Here is a 24,390-nt window from a genome sequence, read left to right as displayed (position 1 = left end):
TCCTGAAAGTATTGAGAATACCATGAGCAAATGAAGTTACTCTGAGACATAGAATTCAAGATATTCCAGGTCTAGGGAGTGCCAGGTGCTTGGAGGTAATGGCCACAGCTCTAACAATAATGGAGGTAGAGTGCTTGTGGTTATAGTGGTTATAATCCTGGTGGTGATAGTAAGGATGGTGCTGGCTCTATAGATTGTAGTGGTGGCAGTGGTGGTGGGGATGGTGGTCTTGGTGGTGGTGGTGGAGATGATGGTCTAATGACAATAATGGCAGCAGTGGTGGTGGTTATGGTGATGGAGGTCATGGTGATGGAGGTTATGATGATGGTGGACATGGAGATAGCAGTCATGGTGATGGAGGTCATGGTGATGGTGGTCATAGTGATAGAGGTCATGGTGATGGTAGTCATGGTGATGGCAGTCATGGTGATGGTGGTGATGATTGCTGTGGTTTTGGACGAGACTGTTCTCCAAAGGCTAAGGTGTTCAAAAACTAACTCAAGCCTGTCACATGATTGGAAGGTGGTAGAAATTTCAGCAAGTGGATCCCAGTGGGAGATCCTTACATCAGGGGATGGGACTTTGGTCTTTCTCTCCCACTTTCTATCTTCTAGCCATGAGATGAGCAGTGCCACTCTATCATGTACCTCCACCATGGTAGCCTTGGCACAGAACCAAAGGCCATGGGCCAATTGATCATGGACCCAATCCGTGAGCTGAAATAAGACCTCCCTTGTGGTCGTAAGAGCACTTGTGCAAGTGTGAGAACCGCCTGAGTTTGATCTTTAGCACCCAGAGGAAAGCCAGGGATACCTACACGTCTCTGTAACATCGTAGCTGAGGTGGCATAGACACAGGAGGATCTTGGAGGCTCTGTGACCAGTTAGGCTTAGCAGAAAAATAGTGAGCTCCAGGTTCAGTGAGAGATCTTATCTCAAAAATAGTGTGGGTGTCACATGAGTGTGTGGGTACAGGCATGCAGAGGCCAGGAGAGACTGTGGAGTATCTTCCTCTGTCAGTGCTTTTACCTTGTGCCCTTGAGACAAGAGAGCCCTCTCTGAACCTGAAGCTTGACATGTAGGCTAGGCTTTGGCTAAACAACCAGTGAGCTCCCAGGATCTGCCCGTCTCTGTTATCCACTTTTGGACTTTCATGCATGAGGGCCAATGCCTGGCTTTTCCGTGGATGCTAGAGATTCGAACTCAGGACCTCATACTCAGGTGGTGCGTCGTCTGCCCCCTGAGTCATCTCCGAGCCCCCACATCTCTCTTTTTAAGTTGCTGATCTATGCTCCCAGCTGCCATGAAAGTAAGCAGCCACACTTTGAGAACCTGGAATTCAACCATAAAGTGGTCCTCAGAGACTGGAGCTGAATGTGCCAGAAGTTTGACTGATGTTATCACATTGCTGCTATCTTACCTATGGCTGGGTAGACAGTTCTCATTTCAATTTCTTATTGGTTTCCCCCACAGATACTCAGAGTTATTTAGTAAAGACACCACATCAGTAGGCGAACACAAATAGTGTGACAATGAACAGCCAGCTCTCAACAACAGGGGTCCTGAGCAGAGCCCTTTGTTTATAGGGAGCAGCAGCAAATCCCTCTCTTTGCTTGTCACTACCTTCCAGGCACAAAGCAAGAATTAATGAGCTTGGGATGGGAGCAGTGAAGGACCACACCCTTTTAATTGGTCACAAGCCAAGCCATATTGCTGACTAGCCATGTGGTGCCTCTGGCAGGTTGCTCAATCTCTCTCCCTTATCTGAGAGATAAGGTGACATTGACAAGGCTGCAGAGCTGAGCACCTGGGGAGTCCCTCCTCTGCTGGACACTGCTCCCTGCTCTAGCAGAGGAGAGATTCTGGAAAGGACAGCACCTGCCTCCACTCCTCAGTAGGACGCTTCCCGCTGGATGTTCTTAGCATTGAGCCGCCAGGCCTTTACTTGCTCTGAGAGTGGGTTGGGGCTGGGCAGATGGGGTGGCTCACACCTGGCATCCCAGAACTCTGGGTGGCTGAGGCAAAGTTCCAGGCCACCCTGGGCTATTCAGAAGACTGTCTAAAAGAAACCCACAAAAAGCCTGCTTGCCTCTCAGTCTCAATCTGACTCAAGTATTAACAGCTTTCTTTTTTCTTTTATGTGCATATGTGTATATGGGGGGGAATGTGTTCTCCCACCCCCCCCCCGTATGGGTTTTTAGAAAGCAGAGGTTGATGTGACAATGACTTATGCAATGATCTCTACCTCTTTTTCTTCTTGGATACAGGGTCTGTATTAGTCAGAGTTCTCTAGAGTAACAGAATTTATAGAATGAATCTATCCAGCGATAATAGATTATACATATATATATATATGTGTGTGTGTATATATATACGCACACATATATATTAGATAGATAGATAGATAGATAGATAGATAGATAGATAGATAGATAGACAGACAGAAGAGATTTATTAGAATGACTTATAAACAGTGGTTCAGCTAAGCAAACAATGGCTGTCTATGAGATGAAGGTCCAAGAATCCAGGAGCTGGTTAGTCCACGAGGCTGGGTGTCTCAGCTGGTCTTCAGTAGATGGCAGAACCCTGAAGAAGGAGGCTCTGTAACACCAGCAAAGGAGTGACTCGCCTGTGAGAGTGAGAATAAGCAGGCAAAGAGAGTCTCCTTCCGTGGTCTTTACTTGGGCTGTACTGGAAGGTGTCACTCAGATTGAAGGTGGGTCTTCCCACCTCAAATGAGCTGCAGGTGTGCCCAGCGACTTGGGATTTTACTTAATTGCAGGAGTAGTCAAGTTGGCAACAAGAGCAGCCATCCCAGGGTCACTTGCTGAACCTGGAGCTCACTACTGACTCAGCTGGCCGGGGCCACTGAGTCCCTGCTTGTCTCTGCCTCCCAGCACAGGGTTCACAGGTTCACACTGCCACATCCAGTTTATGTAGTGTGAGGTGATCCCAACTCAAGTCCTCAGGCTTCGGAGCGAGCACTACCCACTGTGCTATCTCCCCCAAAGCATCCTGTTCACTACTAAGCTTGTCCTGGCTGTCTATTCACAGATCCTCTTTTCGCCAACCCTGGCTCCCTTAACTCATGGTGTTGTTCATATTTCATTTTCCAAACTGACTAGCACCTACATGACTGTGATTTTTCTCAGCTGTGTGTATTTCCTGACTTTCTTAGTTAAACTTAGAATTGGGACATCAATGTGGCACTGGGAATGTAAGCTGTCCCTCATTCCCTTCCATCGGAAAGCGTGCAATGGGTTCAGCAATCTGTGATACGTACCTGAACGTAGGCGTGAGACCTAGAAATTAGCTGTACACCATCCAAAGGTCCAACAATCAGGGCTAGTTGGGTCCAGTCTGTGTGACCATAGGATGCCTGCTATACAACAATTTAAAATAGCATTGTGCAGTATTGTTAAGACTATTAGATGCAATGGGCATGGTGGTGCACGCCTTTAATCCCAGTACTTCGGGGGCAGAGGCAGGCAGATCTCTGTGAGTTTCAGGCCAGCTTGGTCTACAAAGAGAGTTCCATAACAGTTAGGGGTACACAGAGAGAAACCCTGTCTCAAAAAAAAAAAAAAACAAAAAACAAAAAAACAAAAAAACAAAAAAGAAAAAACAAAAAACAAAAAACAAACAAAAAAAATGAACAAGCAGAAGAATAGAAAATGCTATGGCTTGTTCTACAACAGAAGCTATGTGCCAGCCACACTGCACTGGTTACTTTCCTGCTTCTGTGACAAGAGGCTTGAAAGAAGGGTCTGCTTTGGCTTGCAGTTTGAGACAAGGAAGTTCACCACGGTCATGAAAGCACGGGGTGGGAGAGAACGAGGTGTCTGGTCATACTGCATCTACAGTCGGGAAACAAAGGGACGGATGCCAGTGCTCACTTCCCTTTCTACTTTCTTGTTTTAATATGTTTTTCATTTTAAATTATATGCTTAAGTGGGGGGGGGATGTATGTGTTTGCAGGTTCCCCCAGAAGCCAGAAGAGAATGTCAGAGCCCCTTTGGAGCTGGAGTTACAGGTGGTTGTGCCCAACATGGGTTCTGGGAACTGAACCCCAGTCCTTTAAAGAGCAGCAAGCACTCTTAACTCTGAGCCACCTATCCTGCCACGTTTTCTCTTTTTAACTCAATCAGGGTTCAGAGCCTGTGGTATGAGCCTGCCTGGAAACAGCCATACAGACATGTCCACAGGTCTCCTAAGTCATTCTAGTTCAGCCAAGGTGACAGTAAAGATTGCCTGTTACGTACACACTGGGAACCATCTTAACTATACACAGACAGCACAGAAAGCAGCACCACGTGTAGTTCTTTCTCTGTGCCCCTCCGTCCTCATCTGAGATCTCTCTATCTGATGCCCTGCGTTTTACTGAGCATATGATGCCTGACCTTGTGAACATCTCCTCTCCCATTCCCAGAACAGTATATTCTATTCCTGATTTACAGATTAGAAAACAGAGGTACAAAGAAAATAGCCATGTCCCTAAGAAGAGAGACTACAAACGTGGGAATGGAGACCGGAAAAGAAGAGAGACTACAAACGTGGGAATGGAGACTGGAAACAACAGCTAGTCAACTTTGACTCTAAAATCACACTTTCTCTACCACTCACACTTGGAAAATTATACAATGTTTTCACAGTGTTAAAGCTAAATGATAAAAAATCATTGTGTTTTAAAAACATGGGTGGGGGAAGATTTCCCAGATAAAGCACTTGCTGTTCAGACCCTCAGCACTGCTGTAATAAACCAGGCACATGGCGTTACACACCTATATATAAGCCAGCGCTGAGGGGTAGAAACAGGATGACTCTGGGGTCTTGGTGGCAAACCAGTCTAGCCAGTCATTGTGCTCTGGGTTCAGTGAGAGACCCCCAACTCCAAATACAAGGCAAAGAAGGATTGAGGAAGTAATCCTGTTGTAACTAACCTCTGGCCTCCACAGGTGTCTGTAAAGCTGGGTGCTTCCCCACCTCCTCAGGCCAGCGGTATGACTAAACTGGTAGAGTACTTACTTCTTAGATGCACAAAGTATCATATAAACTAGGTATGGAGGGGAATATTTCTAATCCCAGAACTCAGAGTGGGCGGGAGGATTAGAGGTGGCCAGAAACCAGGTCAAAATAGTCATCTGCAAGCCAGCAGTTACCTGCTATGCTATGGCTTATGTAGGAAGTGTGGATCCAGGACAGTCCATGTTGGGCAGTGATTACCCTACTATGTTGTCAGCTTGATACAAGCTAGAACATTTGGGAAGAGGGATTCTCAATTCAGAAAACACTTCCATAAGATTTGCCTGTAGACAAGTCTGTAGCGCACTGTTTTGGTTAGTGATTGATTGACGGGAGTCAGCACAGCTCACTGGGGGAAGTCCCACCCCTGGGCAGATCACCCTGCATAGTGTGATAAAGCAGTCTGAGCAAGCCATACGAGCAAGCAGTAAGCAGAGCTCCTCTATGACCTCTGCTTCAGCTCCTGCCTCCAGGGTTCCTTTGCCTGGAGTCTCTTCCCTAACTTCTTTCAATGATGGAATGTGACCTGAAAGTTGTAAGGCAAAATAAATCTTTTCCTTCCCCCTCCAAAAGAAGTTCAAGAGATGTCTCAGAGGTTAAGAGCACTGGCTGCCCTTCCAAAGGTCCTGAGTTCAATTCCCAGCACTCCCACGGTGGCTTACAACCATCTATAATGTGATCTGGTGCCCTGGGGGGGGGGGTTCAAGAGTTCAAGGTCAACTACATACACACATGAGACACTGTCTCAAAGATAGATAAATAAACAAAGCATGAAAATATAAAATCTATAATGATGAAATTCAAGATTAGAGATTATTTAAAAACAGAAATAGCCACTCATGGTATGGTGGTTTGAATCGATTTGGCCCCCATAGACTCGTGTGTTTGAATGCTTGGCCATAGGAAGTGGCACTATTAGGAGGTGTGGCCTTGTTGGAGTAGGTGTGGCCTTGTTGGAGTAGGTGTGGCCTTGTTGGAGAAAGGGAGCAGGCTTTGAGGTCTCCTAAACTCAAGCTACACCCAGTGTGACAGCCCCCTCCTTGCTGCCTTCCGGTCTAGACGTAGAACTCTCGGTTCCTCCGGCCCCATGTCTGCATGCACGCTGCCATGCTTCCTAAACCTCTGAAACTGCAAGCCAGCCCCCAATTAAATGTTGTCCTTTCTGAGAGTTGACTTGGTCATGGTGTCTCCTCAAGGCAATGAAACCCTAACTAAGACACCTGGCGATGCACACTTTTAATCTCAGTACCCAGGAAGGAAGAGCCTACTGCATGGAGAGCTCCAAATACCCAACGGAAGGACCTTTCCTAGAAGAAGGCAGGCTAACTCCTGTGGCTTGAGCATTCTGGGTTAAACACCTCTGCCTTTTAACTGCCGTGTGTGTGAGTACATGCTGTCCTAGTTTTGTTTCTGTGCCAGTGATGACGTACCTTGACAAAAAGCAACTTGGTGGAGGCTGGGTTAGATCTTTGCTCACAGTTCTGTTGTGGGGAAGCCACTGCAGCAGGCACATGAAGCAATGGGTCATGACCACATCCACAGTCAAGAGCAGAGAGAAACAAATGCAAGGCTATTTACAGCTCATGCATGGGAGACACACATTGCCCAGTTCGTTGCCAGCTTGAGTTCAACCCTGGGCCTCGTTCACTCCTGGATCACTGTTTCTGTGTGGTGACCCCAAGGACTAATGCTCAGAAGACTTCCCCCTTGGTGATGCTGGCTCAGTCATCTCAGCTGATTCCTCAATCCCCACGCTGGACAGCATTGATTGCACTAGCAAAGCAAAGGTTTCACTTCTACAGATTCTTTTTGTGTATTTTGTTTTGTTTTGTTTTGTTTTGAGACAGGGTCTCTCTGTGTAGCCTTGGCTATTCTGGACTCGCTTTGTAGACCAGGCTGGCCTCGAACTCACAGCGATCTGCCTGCCTCTGCCTCCAGAGTGCTGGGATTAAAGGCATGTGCCACCACACCCGGTCCAGATTCTTATTTCAAATTGTATTGCTCAAATGTCCCTGACAGAGCCTTTGCTGCCCTCTGAAGCATCACAAGGCAGCCTTTCGTCTTATCGATCTCTCTCAACATTCTAATCTTCCCTCAACAGCTCATTAAGCTCCAAGCACTGAAAGAGTTCCAGAAACTTCCACAGTTCTCCCAGAAAGCAACACGATCAGGCCTGCCACAGGAATAGCCTACTCTCCACTACCATGTTCTGTCCCAGTTTGCTTTCTACCGCCATAACAAGCGCCATGACAGAAAGCAACGTGCAGTCAAATGGGCTTATTTGGCCCACCTGTCCTGCACGTCACAGTTGATCATTGAGGGGTGCCACAGCGGGAACTGAGGCAGGAACCATGGAGGAATGTCGCTTACTGGATCATGCTCAGCTACTTTTCTTATACCTTACGGACCCACTCACCCACAGCCTTGCAAAAGTCCAGTCTGATGGAGATATTTCCTCAATTAAAGTTCGCTCCTCCCAGATGATTCTAGTTTGTGTCAAGCTGAGAAAAACTAGCCAGCACGTTGTTGTTGTTGTTGCTGTTGTTAAATAGGGAGGGTCTCCTGTAGCCCAAGCTGGACTCAAACTCCTCTATGTAGCTGATGATTACCTTGACTTTCTGCTCTTTGCGCTTCCCTGCCATGCTGGGACTGTACGCACACACCACCACACCCAATACGTATAAACAGTCTAATTTGCTTTAACTTATGTTCAGATGTTTAGACTTCTCTAGACGATCATTTCTAAAAGCTTTTAAAATAGTTTTTAATGGGTGTGTGTGCCACGTGTGTGCATGTGTGTGTGTGTGTGTGTGCTCGCGCGCACGCGCGCACTGGTGCCTGAGTGCATGGATCCCCTTAGAGCCAGAATTACAGGCAGTGAGCTCCCCTGATGTGGTTACTGGGAACCAAGCCCGGGTCCTTTCCAAGAGCAGGACATGCTCTTAACCACTGAGCCGTCTCTCCAGCCTAATCATTTCCTAAATAAAAACAAGGCAGAGCCAATTTCAACCGTAAATGCTGTGGGCAGCAGTCTGTTCTGAGGGTGGAGTGACAGCACACAAGGAAAACACAGTGTCTCTTCAGCACTTCCAGCTCTAGGAAAACAACTACCTCATGTGCAGTCTAAACTTGTTCCTAAAAGGAAAGTTTCAGCTCATTTAGATTTTTATAAGCAGAAGGCCAGGCCTGCGTCCCTGGAGAGTCAGCTCATCCGAAACCACTGTGGGGGCCACGTTGTCTCAATGTCTACACTCAGCCCTGCTTTACATTTCAAGGTTATTGTTTTTGGATGTTCAAGGGGGTAGACTCTTCCTTCAGAAGGAGCAAAGTGTTCCCTTCTCATCGGGGAAACAAGGCTGTGATGATAACTCAAATTCTTGACCTAAGGATGCGCTCTTCGGCAAGAACCATCTCCCTGCACTGTCTCTGAGGCTCTTTCCAGAGTTTGGCCAAGGAACTGGCCAGTGCGGCATCCATTCACAAATATTTCCTAGACTCTGTAGTAACTGTTATTACCTCCCTGCTTTCTGTCTGGGCATGCCTGAACTTAGCTCTTGGAAGCCAGGTGTGGCCATGTGATTTATTTTACGTTATGACTTGAGACCTTGTATCTGATTCCCGGTCCCCATTGCTCTGCATCCATCATCATCTCTCCCCATTACCACCCCTCACCCAAACCCCAATCCAGGAGCCTGTGGCAAGATGGCATTGCTGCCCCTCAATACATTCTGTGAGGAGGGTCTCTGCATGATAAATAAATGTTTGCTGTCTTGGCTTACAGTGTTTGTAATCCCAGCAAGCCCCTGCAGTGGGGCAGCGGCATGTCACCTGTGCTGTGGCAGGCTCTGAGGACATCCTGGTGTGGTAAAGGCAATACCAGCACCCAGCCCCCAGCCTCAGGGGATGGTAAACCCAAGCTCCTGAGATTTCAAAACAGAAGACACATTTCCTTGAGTGTGTGTGTGTGTGTGTGTGTGTGTGTGTGTGTGTGTGTGTGTGTTTGTGTGTTGTGTGTGTGTGTAGAGTATGGGTGTGTGGGAGGGGTCACAACCTCAGCTGCCACAACTCAAGGCACCAGCCACCTTTTTTTGAAACAGGATCTCTCACTGGCAGGGAACTTGTCAAGTAGGCTAGGCCAGCTGGCCAGGGGGTCCCAGGTGTCCTCTGTCCATTCCTCCCTCTCTCTGGGATAAGTGCATCTTAACATGGGCTCTGGGGGTTGGGCTCCTGTCCTTGTGCTCGCCTGGCAAGCACTTCACAAAATGAGCTCTCTTTCCCCACCCCCCCACCCACCCCCCCCACCCACCCCCCCACCCCCCCACCCCCGCTCTTACACGCCCTTCTAAATCTGAAAAGAGAGAAATCTAGAAAATGGCTTCTTACAGAAAAGTGCTAAAACTATTTCCATCCAGTGGAAAGCTTGATTTTTCTACTAAATAAGTGTAGGGGTCTCTCTGGAAATTCTAGACGCTCCAAGATGGCACATGGGAATTTTACGTTGAAAGAGTTTCTATAGGTCGTCACGGCTGCTGGCATCTTAGAGACAGAAAGGTATCTTAGTTGGTGGTGGTGGTGGTTTGCTTTTTTCATTCAAACATGGTAGAGGCGTAGCGTGATGGATTGGCGGCATCTGCTTTGTGTTGAAGGAGAGTAGCAGCAACACTGGGCTTCTGTCATCCCATGCCTGTCTGGATCAGAATTGTTTGACAGTTTATCATAAATCCCCACCATGAAAAAAAGCACATTATAAGCCATGGCATGAAATGTCTGCCCTCTCTTCATAACATGTGCAAGTACTGTGTGCAAAGGGAATGTGTATCTCCTACTTGTGGTGTCTTAATGCCGAAGGACTGGGATGTCACAGTAAGCTCCTATGACAAGCAAACCTCAGAAGACTCTGTGAATGGTTCCACTGTCCTTGTCCTGTGGCTTAGCTGAGTACTAAGGATCTTCTCTAGTCAGCTCTGTGTTCATGGCTCAGGTGGCTTCAGGAGGAAGGAGAAAAGAGGGGAGAGAGAGAGAAAGAGAGAGAGAAGAGAGAGAGAGAGAGAGAGAGAGAGAGAGAGAGAGAGAGAGAGAGAGAGAGAGAGAGAGACTGGGGCATTACTTCTAATGAGCTAAAACTCCTGTGCCCCCTCCAGCAGGGACTGAAACAGCATTTAGAACAAGATGTGGTAACAGCGATGTCTAGCTAGGCAGTCTTTGATCAGCTCAACCTTGAGGTTTTCTATAACTAAAAAGAAGAGCTAGTCTGGAAATTGTTGTCTCTTCACTGGCTTACAGGAGAAGCGAGAGACCAACATCTCTCTCTGAAGTGTCAGAGAACCACTTCATGAATGAAGAAAGAGTCAGAATAATCAGGAACAGAAGCAGCTGCCAAGATGGAAGAAGGATTAGCAGGATTTCCTGATGCTTTTCTCAGATCACCTGCAATTAACTTAGCAACACCAGGCGACTGCAGGAGGATGGGCCAAGAAGCACACGCCCTAAGTCTAACAACCAGAAAACACAAGCAAGCCTAAACTGAAGGACGCTTGACAAAGCAGTTGGTGGCTACTTTTCAGAACTGTCATAAAAACTTGAGGGACTGGACGGATTGGATGCAAAGAGACTGTGAAGCATAATGTGGGTTGACGAACGGATCTTGAGCCAGATAAACAGCATCAGCTGGAAAAGTGAACTCTGGTAAGTTCCACAGAGGCAGGAGTCTCCCGTGGATGAGTCAGCTGTGCGGGAGAAGCTGGGAGTCTCCCGTGGATGGGTCCTCTGTGCAGGAGAAGCTGTGATTCTCTCGTGAATGGGTCAACTGTGCGGGGGAAGCTGGGATGCAGCATGGCCTTCCCCTAAGTCTACAGTTATTTCACAACATAAAGCTTTTACATGCCCACACCCTGGTGATAACCCACCAGTATGTTTCCTGTGGAAGGTAGTGAGGAAGGCCCGTCTCTTCTTCTTTCTGGACTATTCCAACAGTCACTGGAAATACCTCTGTGCCTTTTCTTCTCTGTGGCTAGAATGGCCTGTCTCCACTACAGATCTATCATCCCACAACAGCACACAGAACTTGGTGGTGGGCCCTTCATTCCCTAAAATACCATACCCAGGCTCTCTATTGTGATCTCCAAGTACCCCCCAACAGGTTTCCCCTCTTACTGTCCCTGTGTGACTGTATTAGTTTGTTTTGCCTTACTGTAACAAAATGCCTAAGATAGGCTACTTTGTGAAATAAGCGAGGCTTATCTTTGTTCATGGCTCTGGAGGTTCAAGGTTGAGGGCCACATCTGGAGGCGGTCTTCTTGCTACAGAAGTCTGAGCTTCTGCAGGGCACTGCATGACCAATTGCAGTTGCTTGAATGTTTTATGGTCTCTCTTCTTCTTATAGAGCCACCAGTGCTCAATAGTGGGGGTTCCACTCTAATGACCTTGTCTAACCCTAAAACACCTCCCCAAGGCCCCACCTCCGAATGCCATAATAGGATTAAAACTCTGCCCTCCTAATACCTCTCAATGGGGATTAAATACCAACAAACCCTGGGGATATACTGCACTAAGTCCAAACCAGAGCAGTGGATGATCCTAACCAGAACATTATTCTCTTATTTCTTGTCTTATGAAGCGACTTGCCTCGGTCAAGTTTAGACTTACTATCTTGGCCTCAGCGCCACTGCTGCTATAGTCTTAACCACACACCGGCCTCCCCTCTCTCTCCTCCAGAGCTGTCCCTTGCTGTACAGTCAACCACAGGCCCAGCAGTCCCAGGGAAGATTTCTATTTGGGGTGGGAGTGTGAAGGGGGGATGCTAAATTTGTCTTTCCAAGAGTGAGTTCTGAGATGGAAAAGATGCAGAATTACAGTCACAGCTAAATAGTAGATGAATAAAAAGATCCCCGTGCTTTTAAAACTCGGGTGGGTCGGGGCTAGGATGCAGCTCATTTGGTAGAGTGCTTTATAACACACACAAAGGCCTGGGTTTGGTCCCCAGACCTTACAGATCAGGCGTAGTGGCTCATGCCAGAGAGCCCAGCATTTGGTAGGCATTAATTCTAGAAAGAAGTTCAAAGTCACCTTTGGCTACGTAGAGTTGAGGCCACCCTGAGCTACCTGGTATACTAAGGGTTAAGACTAGGGTCATGTACACTGCTCGGCAAGCGCTTTAGCCCCCAAGCTCCTTTTAAAACAGTAGACAAAATAAAATTTCCAGTAGACGAAAGAGGCTATATCCTAAAGGGCTTTGATCCTTTTTAAGCTAAACCAAATATTTAATAATTATCCTGTTTTAAATACATTATTTTGTTTATTCATTCTGTCAAGAAATATACTGTTGGGGGTTGGTCTGGTGCTATGTATTCAAATGCTAACCACTGGGCCCCAAGATCTGGCTGCTATTCAGAGGAGCATATTCTCACATATTACCAAGTGATGCTGTGTAACCCTTGCTCCCCAATTTAAAATTGATTGGTTAATAAAATATCTAGAAACCTGTAACTGGGCAGAAAAGAAGTAAGTGGAACTTAGATTCCCGGTTTTGGGGTTAGATGGAGACCACAAGGCCATGAGGGCTGGCCTGATGGAAAAGAAACAGCCCAGGCAGGAACAATTATTGCAAAGAACATGGGGGTATGTAGCTTGGAAATAGCAAAACAGCTTAGAGGATTGTTATCCGCAGAGCTATTGTGCCTCTAAGCTTTTTTTTTTTTTAAATAAATCTAAAAAGTCTCTGTCTCCACTATTTGAGAACTAGCTAAGAGGGAGAAAGTTACAGAGTCTAATAGCCACTCTACAACATACTTGTTCATTGAGGTCATCTCCCCTGTCTGTCACCCATGAAACCACATCCCTGACCTTTACTTGCTCCAAACACTGTACCGTCCACACCACACTGGTGAGCCTGGGGTCCAGGAAAGGTAGGAGTTCAAGTGGGCTAGCTCCATCTCTCTTGCCCAGTAACAAGTATGCAGGGAATTAACTGCAGCTCCCAGTACATTTCTATTGTGGATCAAGGGAGGACATTTGAACAATGACAGAAGGATGACCCGGCCTGGGGCTTAGGAAGAGATAGCTGTTCAAATACCTCAGAGAGCTTATAGCATTGGCCATGGCTGATGAGCCCTAAGATGGGCCAAACGTCCCATTTTTAAGGTTGTAAACTAAAAAGCTCTGAGATCTTTTTTCATTGTCATCCAATTATGAGTCAGATATTTACTAAAAAGTGATTTTTTATCTATGAATAACCTTCAGCCTCTTTTAGCATGGGTGAAGTAGACCAGTCACGTCATGCCACGGAAACCCAGAGCTGATTCTCTTAAACTATCAGCAAAGTTAACACACTACATTCTCAGGAAGAAATTATATTATAGCAGAGAAGGTCCTTTGGATTATAATGATAGGAAACCTCACCCTGAGGGTCTGGCCAGATGGCTCAGCAAGTAAGAGCACTGATGCTCTTCCAGAGGACCTGGGTTCAATTCCCAGCATTCACATGGCAGCTCACAACCACCTGTAATTCCAGTTCCAGAGAACTTCTTCTGGCTTCTGCAGGGATCACACACATGGGCAATGCAGACAAACATGCCGGCAAACCCCATCCCCTACACCCCCCTTGTGCCACTGCTCCACCATGTGCTGTTGCCATCATCACAGTGTGCCCAAAGCACATGGGGTCCTCTGACTGTGGTGGACTAAGCCCTCTCAAATTGTGAGCCAAAAGTGTTGCTCTTTCTGGGCTGTCTTGTCAGGGATTGGGTCACAGGAAGGAGAGTAACTAACACCTTACACCATCAGAGAGATCTGCAAAATTCCTTAAAAGCCTTGTAAATTAAGATGTGGAAGTTGGAAGGCACAGAAAGGGAGGAGCTTACAAGAAAGAACTCTGTTAATGGGTCAGAAGAATAGATGTTTTGATGCTTTTTCATGGAAACTGCGTCGATAAATGTGCCGTTTGATTGGTCACATAGCCATATTAAATTAGCCTTTCCTGCTACATAAAATGTTGGGGGGAGGGAACAGCAATTATGTGGTCATCATTGTCTCTATGCCACAACAGAGTCAAGCATTCTACACAGAGGCCCTTGAGGCAGCCTGTCTCCTTCAGGGAGGTCTTCCAGGCTCAGAACTTTGTGGCCACAGAAGGTCCATCTGTTTGTTGATCTTTTTCTAGACTGCTCATTACTTAAGCCTGTGATTTTCCGTGGTGAATCGGGGCTGACGCTGCCTCTTGGAATACTGATGGCATGTTGTGAGCAAGAATGGCCTCAATGGCTGAGGCCAAGCTAAAACTCTCACTAAGAAAACACATCTAAAGGCTTAGGCTTGCTTTCACAGCTAGTGACTCAGGCTGCAGAGGCACAGGGCCTGCATTTGGGTTTTTTGGGGAACAAGGATAAATTTCCCTCTCAGAGTTTTCTGGAAAGCCATGTTTGCATGTATGAGGCATGTCCAGGTCTTGCCTGAAGTCAGAGGTAGGACTGGCCAGCAGACTCATTGGTTTCCTCTTCCAGCAGGCTCATGGCTTGCTTAGGAAACACTGGGATTACATATCATATCAGTCAAGAAGGAAGTGTTTGAAGAGCAGGCTTTAAAATATCTTTTCTGACAGGGTAGTGTGGTGCACACTGTTAATGCTGACACTCAGGAAGCAGAGGCAGGCCAACTTCTGCAAGTTCCAGGCCAGCCAGGACCACAAAGTGAGACCCAGAGTTACGGATGCTTATGGGCTAACATGTGGGTGCAGAGAACTGAACCCAGGTCCTCTGTAAGAACAGCCAGAGCTCCGAACCACTAAGCCATTGCTCCAGCCCAAATATACACTTTTGTAGCATTAAGGATGGAGCCTAGGGCTTCACACAGGCCAGGCAAGGGATACATAATTGAGTGACATGCCTCATCAAACACAGCTTCTTTTTGTAAAAGAATGGCCAAAAATACCTTTGTTCTTCCAACAATCCAGAAATAAATTTTTGTTCCTATTTCAGAGATTTAAAAAACTGGTGCCTAAGAGTTTCTCATGGTTGCGGATGTAGCCCTGTGGTGAAACTCGTGCTTAGGGGCCTACTTTCAATCCTCCGTGCTACCATAAACAAGAAAAAAAGAGAAGAAATCAATGATTAAACTGAAGGACATACTGAAACCTGAGCTTTTAATTTTTGAATGTCCAAATCTACTTCCCAAACCTTTAAAGAACACAGAAGGAATAAAAGTCATACACTTGAAGACAACATGGCTGTTCGCAATGACTGGGCATGCAGCTCAGTTATAATAAAATGCCTGAAGTTAGATGGGAAAAAAAAAACAGAACTCACAGTTTTGGAGCCTGAGAGCCCAAAGCTGAATTGCCTCATTTATTCAGCCTCTGATGATTCCTCATGATGAGAGGCATGGTGGAAGAGCATTCCAGAAAAAGAGCAAGTAGGAAGGGCACATCTTGCTCCCAACAGCAGTTCTGTGTAAGGACACAGAGAAGAGGCTCTCTGGGGCCTTGCTGGCTGCCAGCCTCATTTCAGATTCAGTGAGAGACCCTGTCTGGAGAGAATAAGATAGAAAGTGACACAGAAAGACATCTGATGTTCCCCACCAGGAACACACAAGCCCAAACACACACACACACACACACACACACACACACACACACACACACACACACCACGACAAGGGTGGTGGTACATATATGACAGCAAGTCTTTATTATGTTTATCATTCTAGCCCTATAAAGAAAAAAATAATCAGATCTGGGTGATAGGTGCAGAGTGCCTTTCCTGTGTAAGATCAGGGTACACCACCAAGAAAGCCCATGAGGAACAGAGAGACTGGAGCCTCCAGCATGTTGCTTTGGCTAAATAATACTGACTAGTTTGAAAAAGCAAGTTTACTGAATGAACACATTCTTTTGGAATCCGGTAAACAGAATCGTAACTATGTCATTAGCACATCATGCAATTTAATCTCCATGCAAGATTAAATTTAATCTCAAAGCTGAAAATGTCTTGCAGGCGTTTCTTTTATTCGAAGCGTGAGTATCGGGCACCTTAGGAAAGACAGCTGCACACTTGTCTCCACCTTCCACCTCTGGCCACATCTGCCTTCTGTGTCTTTTATACTTTTCAACTTTTACTTCTCATATGCAAATGAAGCTCTCTGTGACTTTTATGGTAAGATTTTTGGAATTTGATCTTTGGGTCAAATGACTGAACTTTTGTAGAGAGGAAGTTGCATGTAAACACTCTAGTGTTTGTGAAGGACCAGTGGGGGTGACTTGGGAACATCCAGTTTTGAAATTGCTTTAGACACTGTGTGAGGTCCAGGAGGAAATGTCCATTCCCATAACCTTGTTATCACATTGCTAGTCCTGGTTTCTCTGCCAGAGAGTAGCAGCACTGGCTTGTTATTCACTTAAGCAGAGTCTCCCAAGAGTATGCCAGCTCCGAGATTCTGAAATGCCAGAACAGACTGACAGAGCATGACGAAGGCACGGAATCCCAGGGGACAGAAGCAGACCCACCTCTCAAGACTGTCCTGAGACACTGTCTGCCTCTTGCTAAGGAACAGGCAGAGGCCACCGTGTGTTTGATTTCAGGAGGGAAATTTCAAGCCTATGCCCTGAAGGAAATGTTTTCAAAGAGGACTCCTGCCTTTGGTCTCAGTGTGTCCATGTATATCTGTGGTGTGTGTGTGTGTGTGTGTGTGTGTGTGTGTGTGTGTGTGTGTGTGTGTGTGTGTTGGCGCATGTTTGGGAGAGTGCACACATGAAGCTGAACCAGTTTTCTTCTACCTTACACATCAAAGCAGGGGCTCTCATGTGAGCACAGAGCTTGTCAGTTCTGCTAGTCTGGACAGTCAGCTTGATCCCAGGGGATCCTGCCACCAGCACACTAGAACAGCAGGTGGGCCACTACTCCTGCCAGGCATTTATACGGGTGCTAAGGTTCCAAACTTTGGCCCTCCACCTTGTGTGGTGAGTACCGCACCAGATGAGCCTCCTCCACAGCACCAATGTGTATTAATCACAGAGTACACAGATCTCTGCAACAAAACTGGAGCCTGAATAACCTTCATTTGTTTCTGTTCTAAGTTTAAATAAAAGATAGATATCTAGGCTGGAGAGATGGCGCAAAGGATAAGAGCACCGACTGCTTTTCCAGAGGGCCTGAGTTCAATTCCCAGCAACTACATGGGGGCTCACAACCATCTATAATGTGATCTGATGTCCTCTTCTGGCATGCAGGTGTGCATGCAGATAGAGAGAGCACTGTATACATAATAAATAAAATAAAATCTTTTAAAAAAAACCCACTGTTACTGTATTAAAAAATATATATATATATATAGAGAGAGAGAGAGAGACATGCTAAGAAGATTTAAGTATACAAAGGTGGGTCACTAAAATTTCTACTTCTTGTAAAGCTAGAAGAGGGGTTTCAATAATTTTAATGGTTTTAAATCTAACCACAGTGGAACTGAATTAGAAATAAGTGATGATACATATTTTAGATTAGTAATCTAAAAAATATCCAAATATTTATAAATTAAGCACACTCCAAAACAACATATAGCGATATTCTGTTCTATTTTGGTTTTGCTCTTACATTTACTCATTGTGTGTGTGTGTGTGTGTGTGTGTGTGTGTGTGTGTGTGTGTGTGTGTGTTTGTGTGTGTGCACATGCTACAGTATATGTGGAGATCAAAGAGCGCCTTGAGGAACTCAGTTTTCTCCACCGTGTGAATTCAGGGAACGGAACTGATGTCAACACTCTCGGCAGCAGCTTCCTCTGGAGCCATCTCACCAGTCCACACACAGTGGTTTTTCAAAAGAAGACATAATTAGGGAAATAGAAAATATTTCAAACATACCAACAATACAAACTCAAGAGGTACAGATTTGTAGAATGCAGCTTACACAGTGGAATGTCCTGTTATATGACTGTGTTCAAAAGAAAAGGAATTAACATTGAGTGTTTACGTTTTCACCTTAAGAACTTAGGATAAGGGGCTGGGGAGGTGCCCAGAGCTCAGGAGCACTTCCTGCTCCTTTGGGTAAGAATTCAGTTCCCAGCACCCACTCTGGGCAGCTCGCAACAACCTGGAACTCCATCCTCAGGGGTGGAGGCCCTCTTCTTGCCTCTGCTGGTACCTAAACACACATGGTAAACACACGCAGGAATGTACACATAAATAAATGTTGAGTTTTTAAAAATTAGAATAAAAAGAGCAAATTAAACCTTCAATTGAGGGAAAGAAATAATCTAGATTTTCTTTTTAATATAAGGAAATAAAGCCAGGCATGGTGGCATACACTTTCAATCCCAGCAGAGCCAGAGGCAGGTGGATCACTGTGAATTCGAGGCTAGCCTGGTCTACCAAGCAAGTCCAGGACAGTCAAGGCTACACAAAGAAACCCTGCCTCAAAAAAAAAAACAAAAAACAAAAAACAAAAAACAAAAAAACAAAAGAAAGGAAGGAAGGAAGAAAGAAAATAGCAAAGTCTAAGGCTGTTCCTTTGGGAAGCCTGTTTTAAAAAAGAACAAGACATCAGGGAAGCGAACACTTACATATACTCTATGAGGAAAAAAGAAAAAGACATTGATCACTTCAGATGATTAGAAGCCAATACTTATTTCATTGGAAATAAAGAATGGACAAGTAAGGGGATAACAATTTAGATGTAATCTGAATAAATTAATTTAAAAAAAAAGAAATAAAAGACTGTTTGTTTCTATTTTCCCCTCACATGTAGCAATTGAGCTACGTGTTTGAAACTGAGAGCAGCCACAACTCACACCCTCTCCTCCTCCTCAGCAACCTTGTGAGGCCTTGCTTTATAGGGGAAAAGCAGGGCTTGACTGAACAGCTCATTAGCTCCTACTTAGGACATATTTATGCTAAATAGTCTAACGAAAAGGTGTGTGTTGTAAAAGCTAGAATGTGCACGCTCCTCAGGCTTCAACCTGAGTTAGCAACAGCTGGGAACTCAGGATTTTGCTCCCTGCCACACAGAGGCTTTCCAAAAGTCAGCATAATTGTGGGTTAGTGGCAATTGCTCAGCTCTGTGGGAGGCCACTGCCACCACAGTAGCTGGCTGGCCGCCCCCCAGCATGCAGAATCTCCGGGATCAAGGGCAGAAAGATGGGTGTGAGGGGAGGAAGTGACAAGAGTTCCTTCCTGGATGAGGCTTTCTGGACAGTTGGACCTCTTTTCTGTTAAAGGAACCTTGCTGATGGACAGGCCTCCCAAAGGCAGCAGAAACAAAGACACCAGTGCCCCAGACTAACTTGGGTTAGGTTGCAAGGCCTAAGTCGGTCTGGAACTGTCCTTTAGATGGCTTTGATGTGGTAGTGACTTCTAGAGTCAGGCCAGTAGCCCCAGATTCAGGCCAGAAAAGCCATTAGCTGGAAGGTTTTGTCACATGGCCAATTCTCATGAGCGGGTAGGTTTATCTAAAGCCAAGCACAGCTGCCCTCTCACATTTATTTCTTCAGTCAACAAATAAGCAGCGACCATCTCTTGCGACAGTTCCTACACCAGGCTTGGAGATCGCTAGAGCATGCTCTGGGAAGCTCGTACTGTCCTGGTGGAAGCAGCGAGCAGCGCAGAGACTTTCAGCACACCATGTAGCTCAGTATGTGCAGGAAGGAAAGGGGGCAGGCAGTGTAGATACAGGAAGAAAGTCAGGTTCTGAGGCAAGATGGGCTTCATGGAGGTACGACCAGCGGAGGGGGAAAGACCTTGGAAACCCATGCTGAGATTGAAACTGTTGACAATGTATCCATTTTCAGTGTGTGTGTGTGTGTGTGTGGGTGTGGGTCTGTGTGACCTCATCTGTAAGAGTGGAATGAACAAAGCAAATAGGGGAGGAGTTCAACCTTGGGGACCCTCATGATAGAAGTAGAGGGCCAACTCCAGCCCATTAACAGGAGCAGAAATGAAGGAGGAAATAACACAGGTCATTCCATGGCCTCTCAGCCATCACCCATGATTCCTCCCCAGCGTGTGGCCTACACTTGGTAGGACATAATTCCTACACACTCTGTGTCATCCTCTTCTCCTGAATAAGGACCAAAATTACTGACTTATTTCAAAAACACAAAACTGAGGGTTCTCCAACATTCCCAGGGGTCAGATGAAAGCTCTTCTACAGTGACCACGGAGCTGAGCCTCCAAAGGAGAGTCCTCCGCAGCAACCTTGCAGAGATGTTAAGCCACAGGCAACCAGGTGAGTCAAATCTAGATTTCCTTCCACAGACACCGAGTGACAGGAGACATCTGCCCTGTTGAAAGCACATCACGCAGGGATGATGCGATCCCCTGACTTAGCTAACATGCAGACGTCACTCCACTCCATGCTTGTGTGTGCTTTGACTTGAGCTCCTGCACTATGCTGACACAGGACAGAACCTGCTAGAATGCCTGCCCAGCAGGGCCTAATGAAAAAAAAAAAAAAAAAGAACAACAACAACCCTCTTGCTGTGAAGTTTTTACAGCATTTTCTCCATTTTTGAAAACAACACTTAGCCGTTCGTAACCATTATCGACCCCCTACCTCCTACGCCCCCTCCCTTAAAAATAAACTCATCTAAAAAATGGGAATTGGGGACTTTTGATTCTTTCTCAAAGAACCTGCTGAGGCATGTGTCCACAATATGTGATATCTACTTAACGCAGCCAGTTCTTTCTCAACCCGGATCTACACTGAGAAAAATCTAGCCACACATTTTTCTAACAGTCTCCCTCCCGTGCCCTCCCTTCCTCCCTAGGCTTCGAGGGCCCAGGACTTCTCATGTTTTACCCACTTTGAGACTTCAAGCAGCAAGGCCCCAGATGGAGCCTTGGGATCATCTGCCCAAGTTAAAGGGCTGGATTCATAGAACCCTTAACTTCTATGATCACATGATCTTTCCCTCTTTCCTGCCTTCCTTCTATCTCTGCATTCCTGCTCATCACACGGCACTGCCGTCTGCCTCTATTTTCCTAAAGCTAGCAAGTTGCCTCCTGTTCAGACCTACATAGTGGATCTAGTCACAAAACCCGGGTGCCTCCACCCACTGCTTTTCAGCTCCTTCCCAGACACTACTTGTAGCTAAGATGGTCTGCCTGTCATACTCTCAGTCCTGTCCTCTCCTGCTCTTCCTCCTCCTCCTCCTCCTCTTCCGTGCTGTCGTTTTTGAGATAGCCTCCCTAGGTATCCCAGTGTGGCCTTGGACTGAGGGTTCTCCTGAGAGCTGAAGAGGTGGTTAAGTCAGTCAAATACTAGCCACATGGCACAAAGACCTAAATATAATCCCAGAACATACGCAAAAAGCTAGGTGTGGCAGACGAGAGGATCCCTGGTGCTTGTTGGTCAGCTAGTCTAGCCCGACAGTGCGCTCCGGATCCAATGAAAGAATTTTCTCAAAAAATGGGATGGAGAGTAGTAGAAAAAGACACTGGACTTCAGCCTTTGACCTCCACATGCAATTGTACACACGCACACACACACACACACACACACACACACAAACACACACACACACACACACAAACACACACACAAACACACACACACACCCCACAACAACAAAACAGGATTTTTCTAGTCTCAAAGCCATAGGCAATTTGGTTGCCCAGAATGCTGCTCCCCAGATCTATGCCCCGTGGATGTGGGCTTGCTCCGAAGAACTCTGGCTTGGCCCAGAGTAGGTTAGAGAGCCTCAACTAGGCAAGTCTTCAATGGGCAGAAATGATCATAACCCTGATCGTGATGGATTAATTAAATTTCAGGTGAGTGCCTGGCATGTGCCTGAGTTGACATGCATGTGTGTCATACGGCCAACAGCACCTACCCAGTGTGTAGTGAGGACAGGGGTACTCATGTACACACCAAGATCACAGGTGTCAATAAAAGCTTTCCCACCCACACCCAGGATTCCTGGAGTATTTCTCTGCATTACAGTGCTAAGGCCTCGTGGAAACTCTGGTCTTAAAGCCTCACATTAGTTTCTAATAAGTGATCAGTGTTCCCACATCGTCATAACTCCAACAGCAATTTCTTACTGAGAGGGCTGTGTGTCCTGGGGCCAAGTGTGATAGTAATTAGTTCATGGCTGCAAGAAGCATGTGGCTCATGCATTGAAGTTCTGAATAACTGACATTGGAATTCTAAATATTGACTCAAAAGACACACAGAGAACACGTGGCTTCCAGGCTTCCTCCTTGAGAACTTTAATCTGCTTTGGCATGTTTTAAGACAATAAATTAGAAAAGTCAATTCTTGCGCATATCAAAACCTGGACCCAGGGCCAGCAAGATGGCTCAGCAGGTAATGGCTCTAACTGCCATTACCGCCTGAGTTCAATCCCTGAAACACACATGGTGGAAAGTAAGAAGCCACTCTCAAAAGTTGCCCTTTGAGTACACACACACACACACACACAAACATACACACACACAGACACACACATTTTTTTATATAAAATCTTGATCAAACTTAGATAAAATGAATGAAGACGTTTCTATCCAGGAGGCGTTGTCTAATGTGCTTTCCTGAGAATCTGCACATTTTCAGAAGAAATATCATTTAAAACTAGGGTCTCTGTCTTGCAATACAAACAACCCTTTGGATGACTGACCATTCCCAGACTAGAAAAACATCTCTTCTCAGTGAGGACCAGCCAGGGTGTGCTCAGAGACTAAGGGACATGCTTTAGGGCATCCATTCCTGCTATAAGTGTCCTTCATGTTGTTTATATATTTTGAACACTTAATAATATCATAGAAAGTCTCATTTTACATGAAAAGACTTAAAAAATGTTGCGATATGGAAGGCCTTCTCTGGGGACAGTAATTACCTTAAGCCCTATGCCACTACCTTTGGAATATTGAAAAGGCACAGGCAAAGCACAGCCTCTAACCATGCCAGTCACCCTGCAGGGCAGTGCATCCTTAGAGGGTGGTGTGTGTGTGTGTGTGTGTGTGTGTGTGTGTGTGTGTGTGTGTGTGTGCGCGTGCATGTGTGTGTGATATGTGCACATGTAAGTGAAGGCCAGCAATTCTCCTGTCTCCATGCCTGGGGTTAAAGGCACATATGTGGCCATGCTCAACTTTTTCATGGATGTTGGGGAACTGAGCTCAGGACACCATGCTTACGTATCAAGTTTTCCAGTAGAGTCCTCTCCTCAGCCTGACTCCTTCATTGCAACCCACCTCTACTACTAGCTGAGACAAGTCAATATTTCCCAGCATCCCTTTCATCTAAGTTAGCCTATGACTAGTTCTGGACAAGGCGATACAAACTGAGATGTATTGATATGATTCAGCAAAGTCCCTTAAAATACAACAGGGACTTTGGTAGCCATAGAAAGAGAGAGAGAAGTCATTTAACAAATAATTATTTGTTATTAACAATAATATTCAGAAGTTTAAAAAACTCTGTTGGCTTTTTTTTCCTACATCTTAGTGAGGCTGCAGTGGTCGTCGCCACGCTGCCCAAGGACGAAGAAGAAGAAAGATGCTGGAAAATTGGCCAAAAAAGACAAAGACCCAGTAAATAAGTCTGGTGGCAAGGCCAAAAAGAAGTGGTCCAAAGGCCAAGTTCAGGACAAGCTCAACAATTTAGTCCTGTTTGACAAAGCCACATATGACAAACTCTGTAAGGAAGTTCCCAACTATAAGCTTATTACTCCAGCTGTGGTCTCTGAGAAACCGAAGATTCGTGGTTCCTTGGCCAGGGCAGCCCTTCAGGAGCTACTTAGTAAAGGACTTACCAAGCTGGTTTCAAAGCACAGAGCCCAAGTAATTTACACAAGAAACACAAAGGGTGGAGATGCCCCAGTTGCTGGTGAAGATGCATGAGCAGGCTAAATCAGCTGTACATTTGGGAAAATAAAACTTTATTAAATAAAAAAAAAAAAAAAAAAAAAAAAAAAAAAAAACAACCGCTGTTAACTAAAAATAAGAAATAACTTTCTCAACTCCATGCAAAACAGCTACAAAATTTAACAGTGGACATTACCCTTATGATGAGAACATCAATGCATTCCCACTAAGGTTAAAAATAAGGGAAGAAAGCCCTTTTCACCCACAGTTTCTCAACATTGTGATAGAAATCCTGGCTAATACAATTAAGGAAAAAGGAAAACAAAACATGTACAGATAAGGAAGAAAACAAAACTGTCTTTGTTTGCCTACGACATGATTGTCTGGGGAAAAAAATCTGAAAGGGGCTCAAGAGAAGGTTGAGTGGACAAAGCGTTTGCCAGGTGATCATCAGGAGGGGAGTTCAGCCCCTCAGAACCCACACTGTTAATATTGGGGGAGGGTGGTGGCCTGCCTGTCATGCTGGAATGCAGAAACAAGGAATCCTGAGAACAAACTGACTAGCTGGCCTTTACTGATGAGCTGTGC

At 45.8% G+C, this 24,390-nt stretch overlaps 1 protein-coding gene across 1 annotated transcript; it reads left to right on the top strand.

Annotated features, from left to right (window-relative positions):
* Window positions 1-267: 267 nt before the first annotated feature.
* Window positions 268-23,903, top strand: LOC127193613 (40S ribosomal protein S25-like). Its single transcript, XM_051150857.1, has 3 exons — window positions 268-426; window positions 20,125-20,224; window positions 23,444-23,903. The coding sequence occupies exons 1-3, from the start codon at window positions 268-270 to the stop codon at window positions 23,836-23,838; spliced, it is 654 nt and encodes a 217-aa protein (XP_051006814.1). The 3' UTR covers window positions 23,839-23,903.
* The last annotated feature ends 487 nt before the right edge of the window (window positions 23,904-24,390 follow it).

This window comes from Acomys russatus, chromosome 9 (assembly GCF_903995435.1).
Source record: "Acomys russatus chromosome 9, mAcoRus1.1, whole genome shotgun sequence".
In the NCBI taxonomy this organism is placed as follows: domain Eukaryota; kingdom Metazoa; phylum Chordata; class Mammalia; order Rodentia; family Muridae; genus Acomys; species Acomys russatus.
Note: the sequence above shows the minus strand (reverse complement) of the source record. Positions and strands in the feature narration are given on the sequence as shown.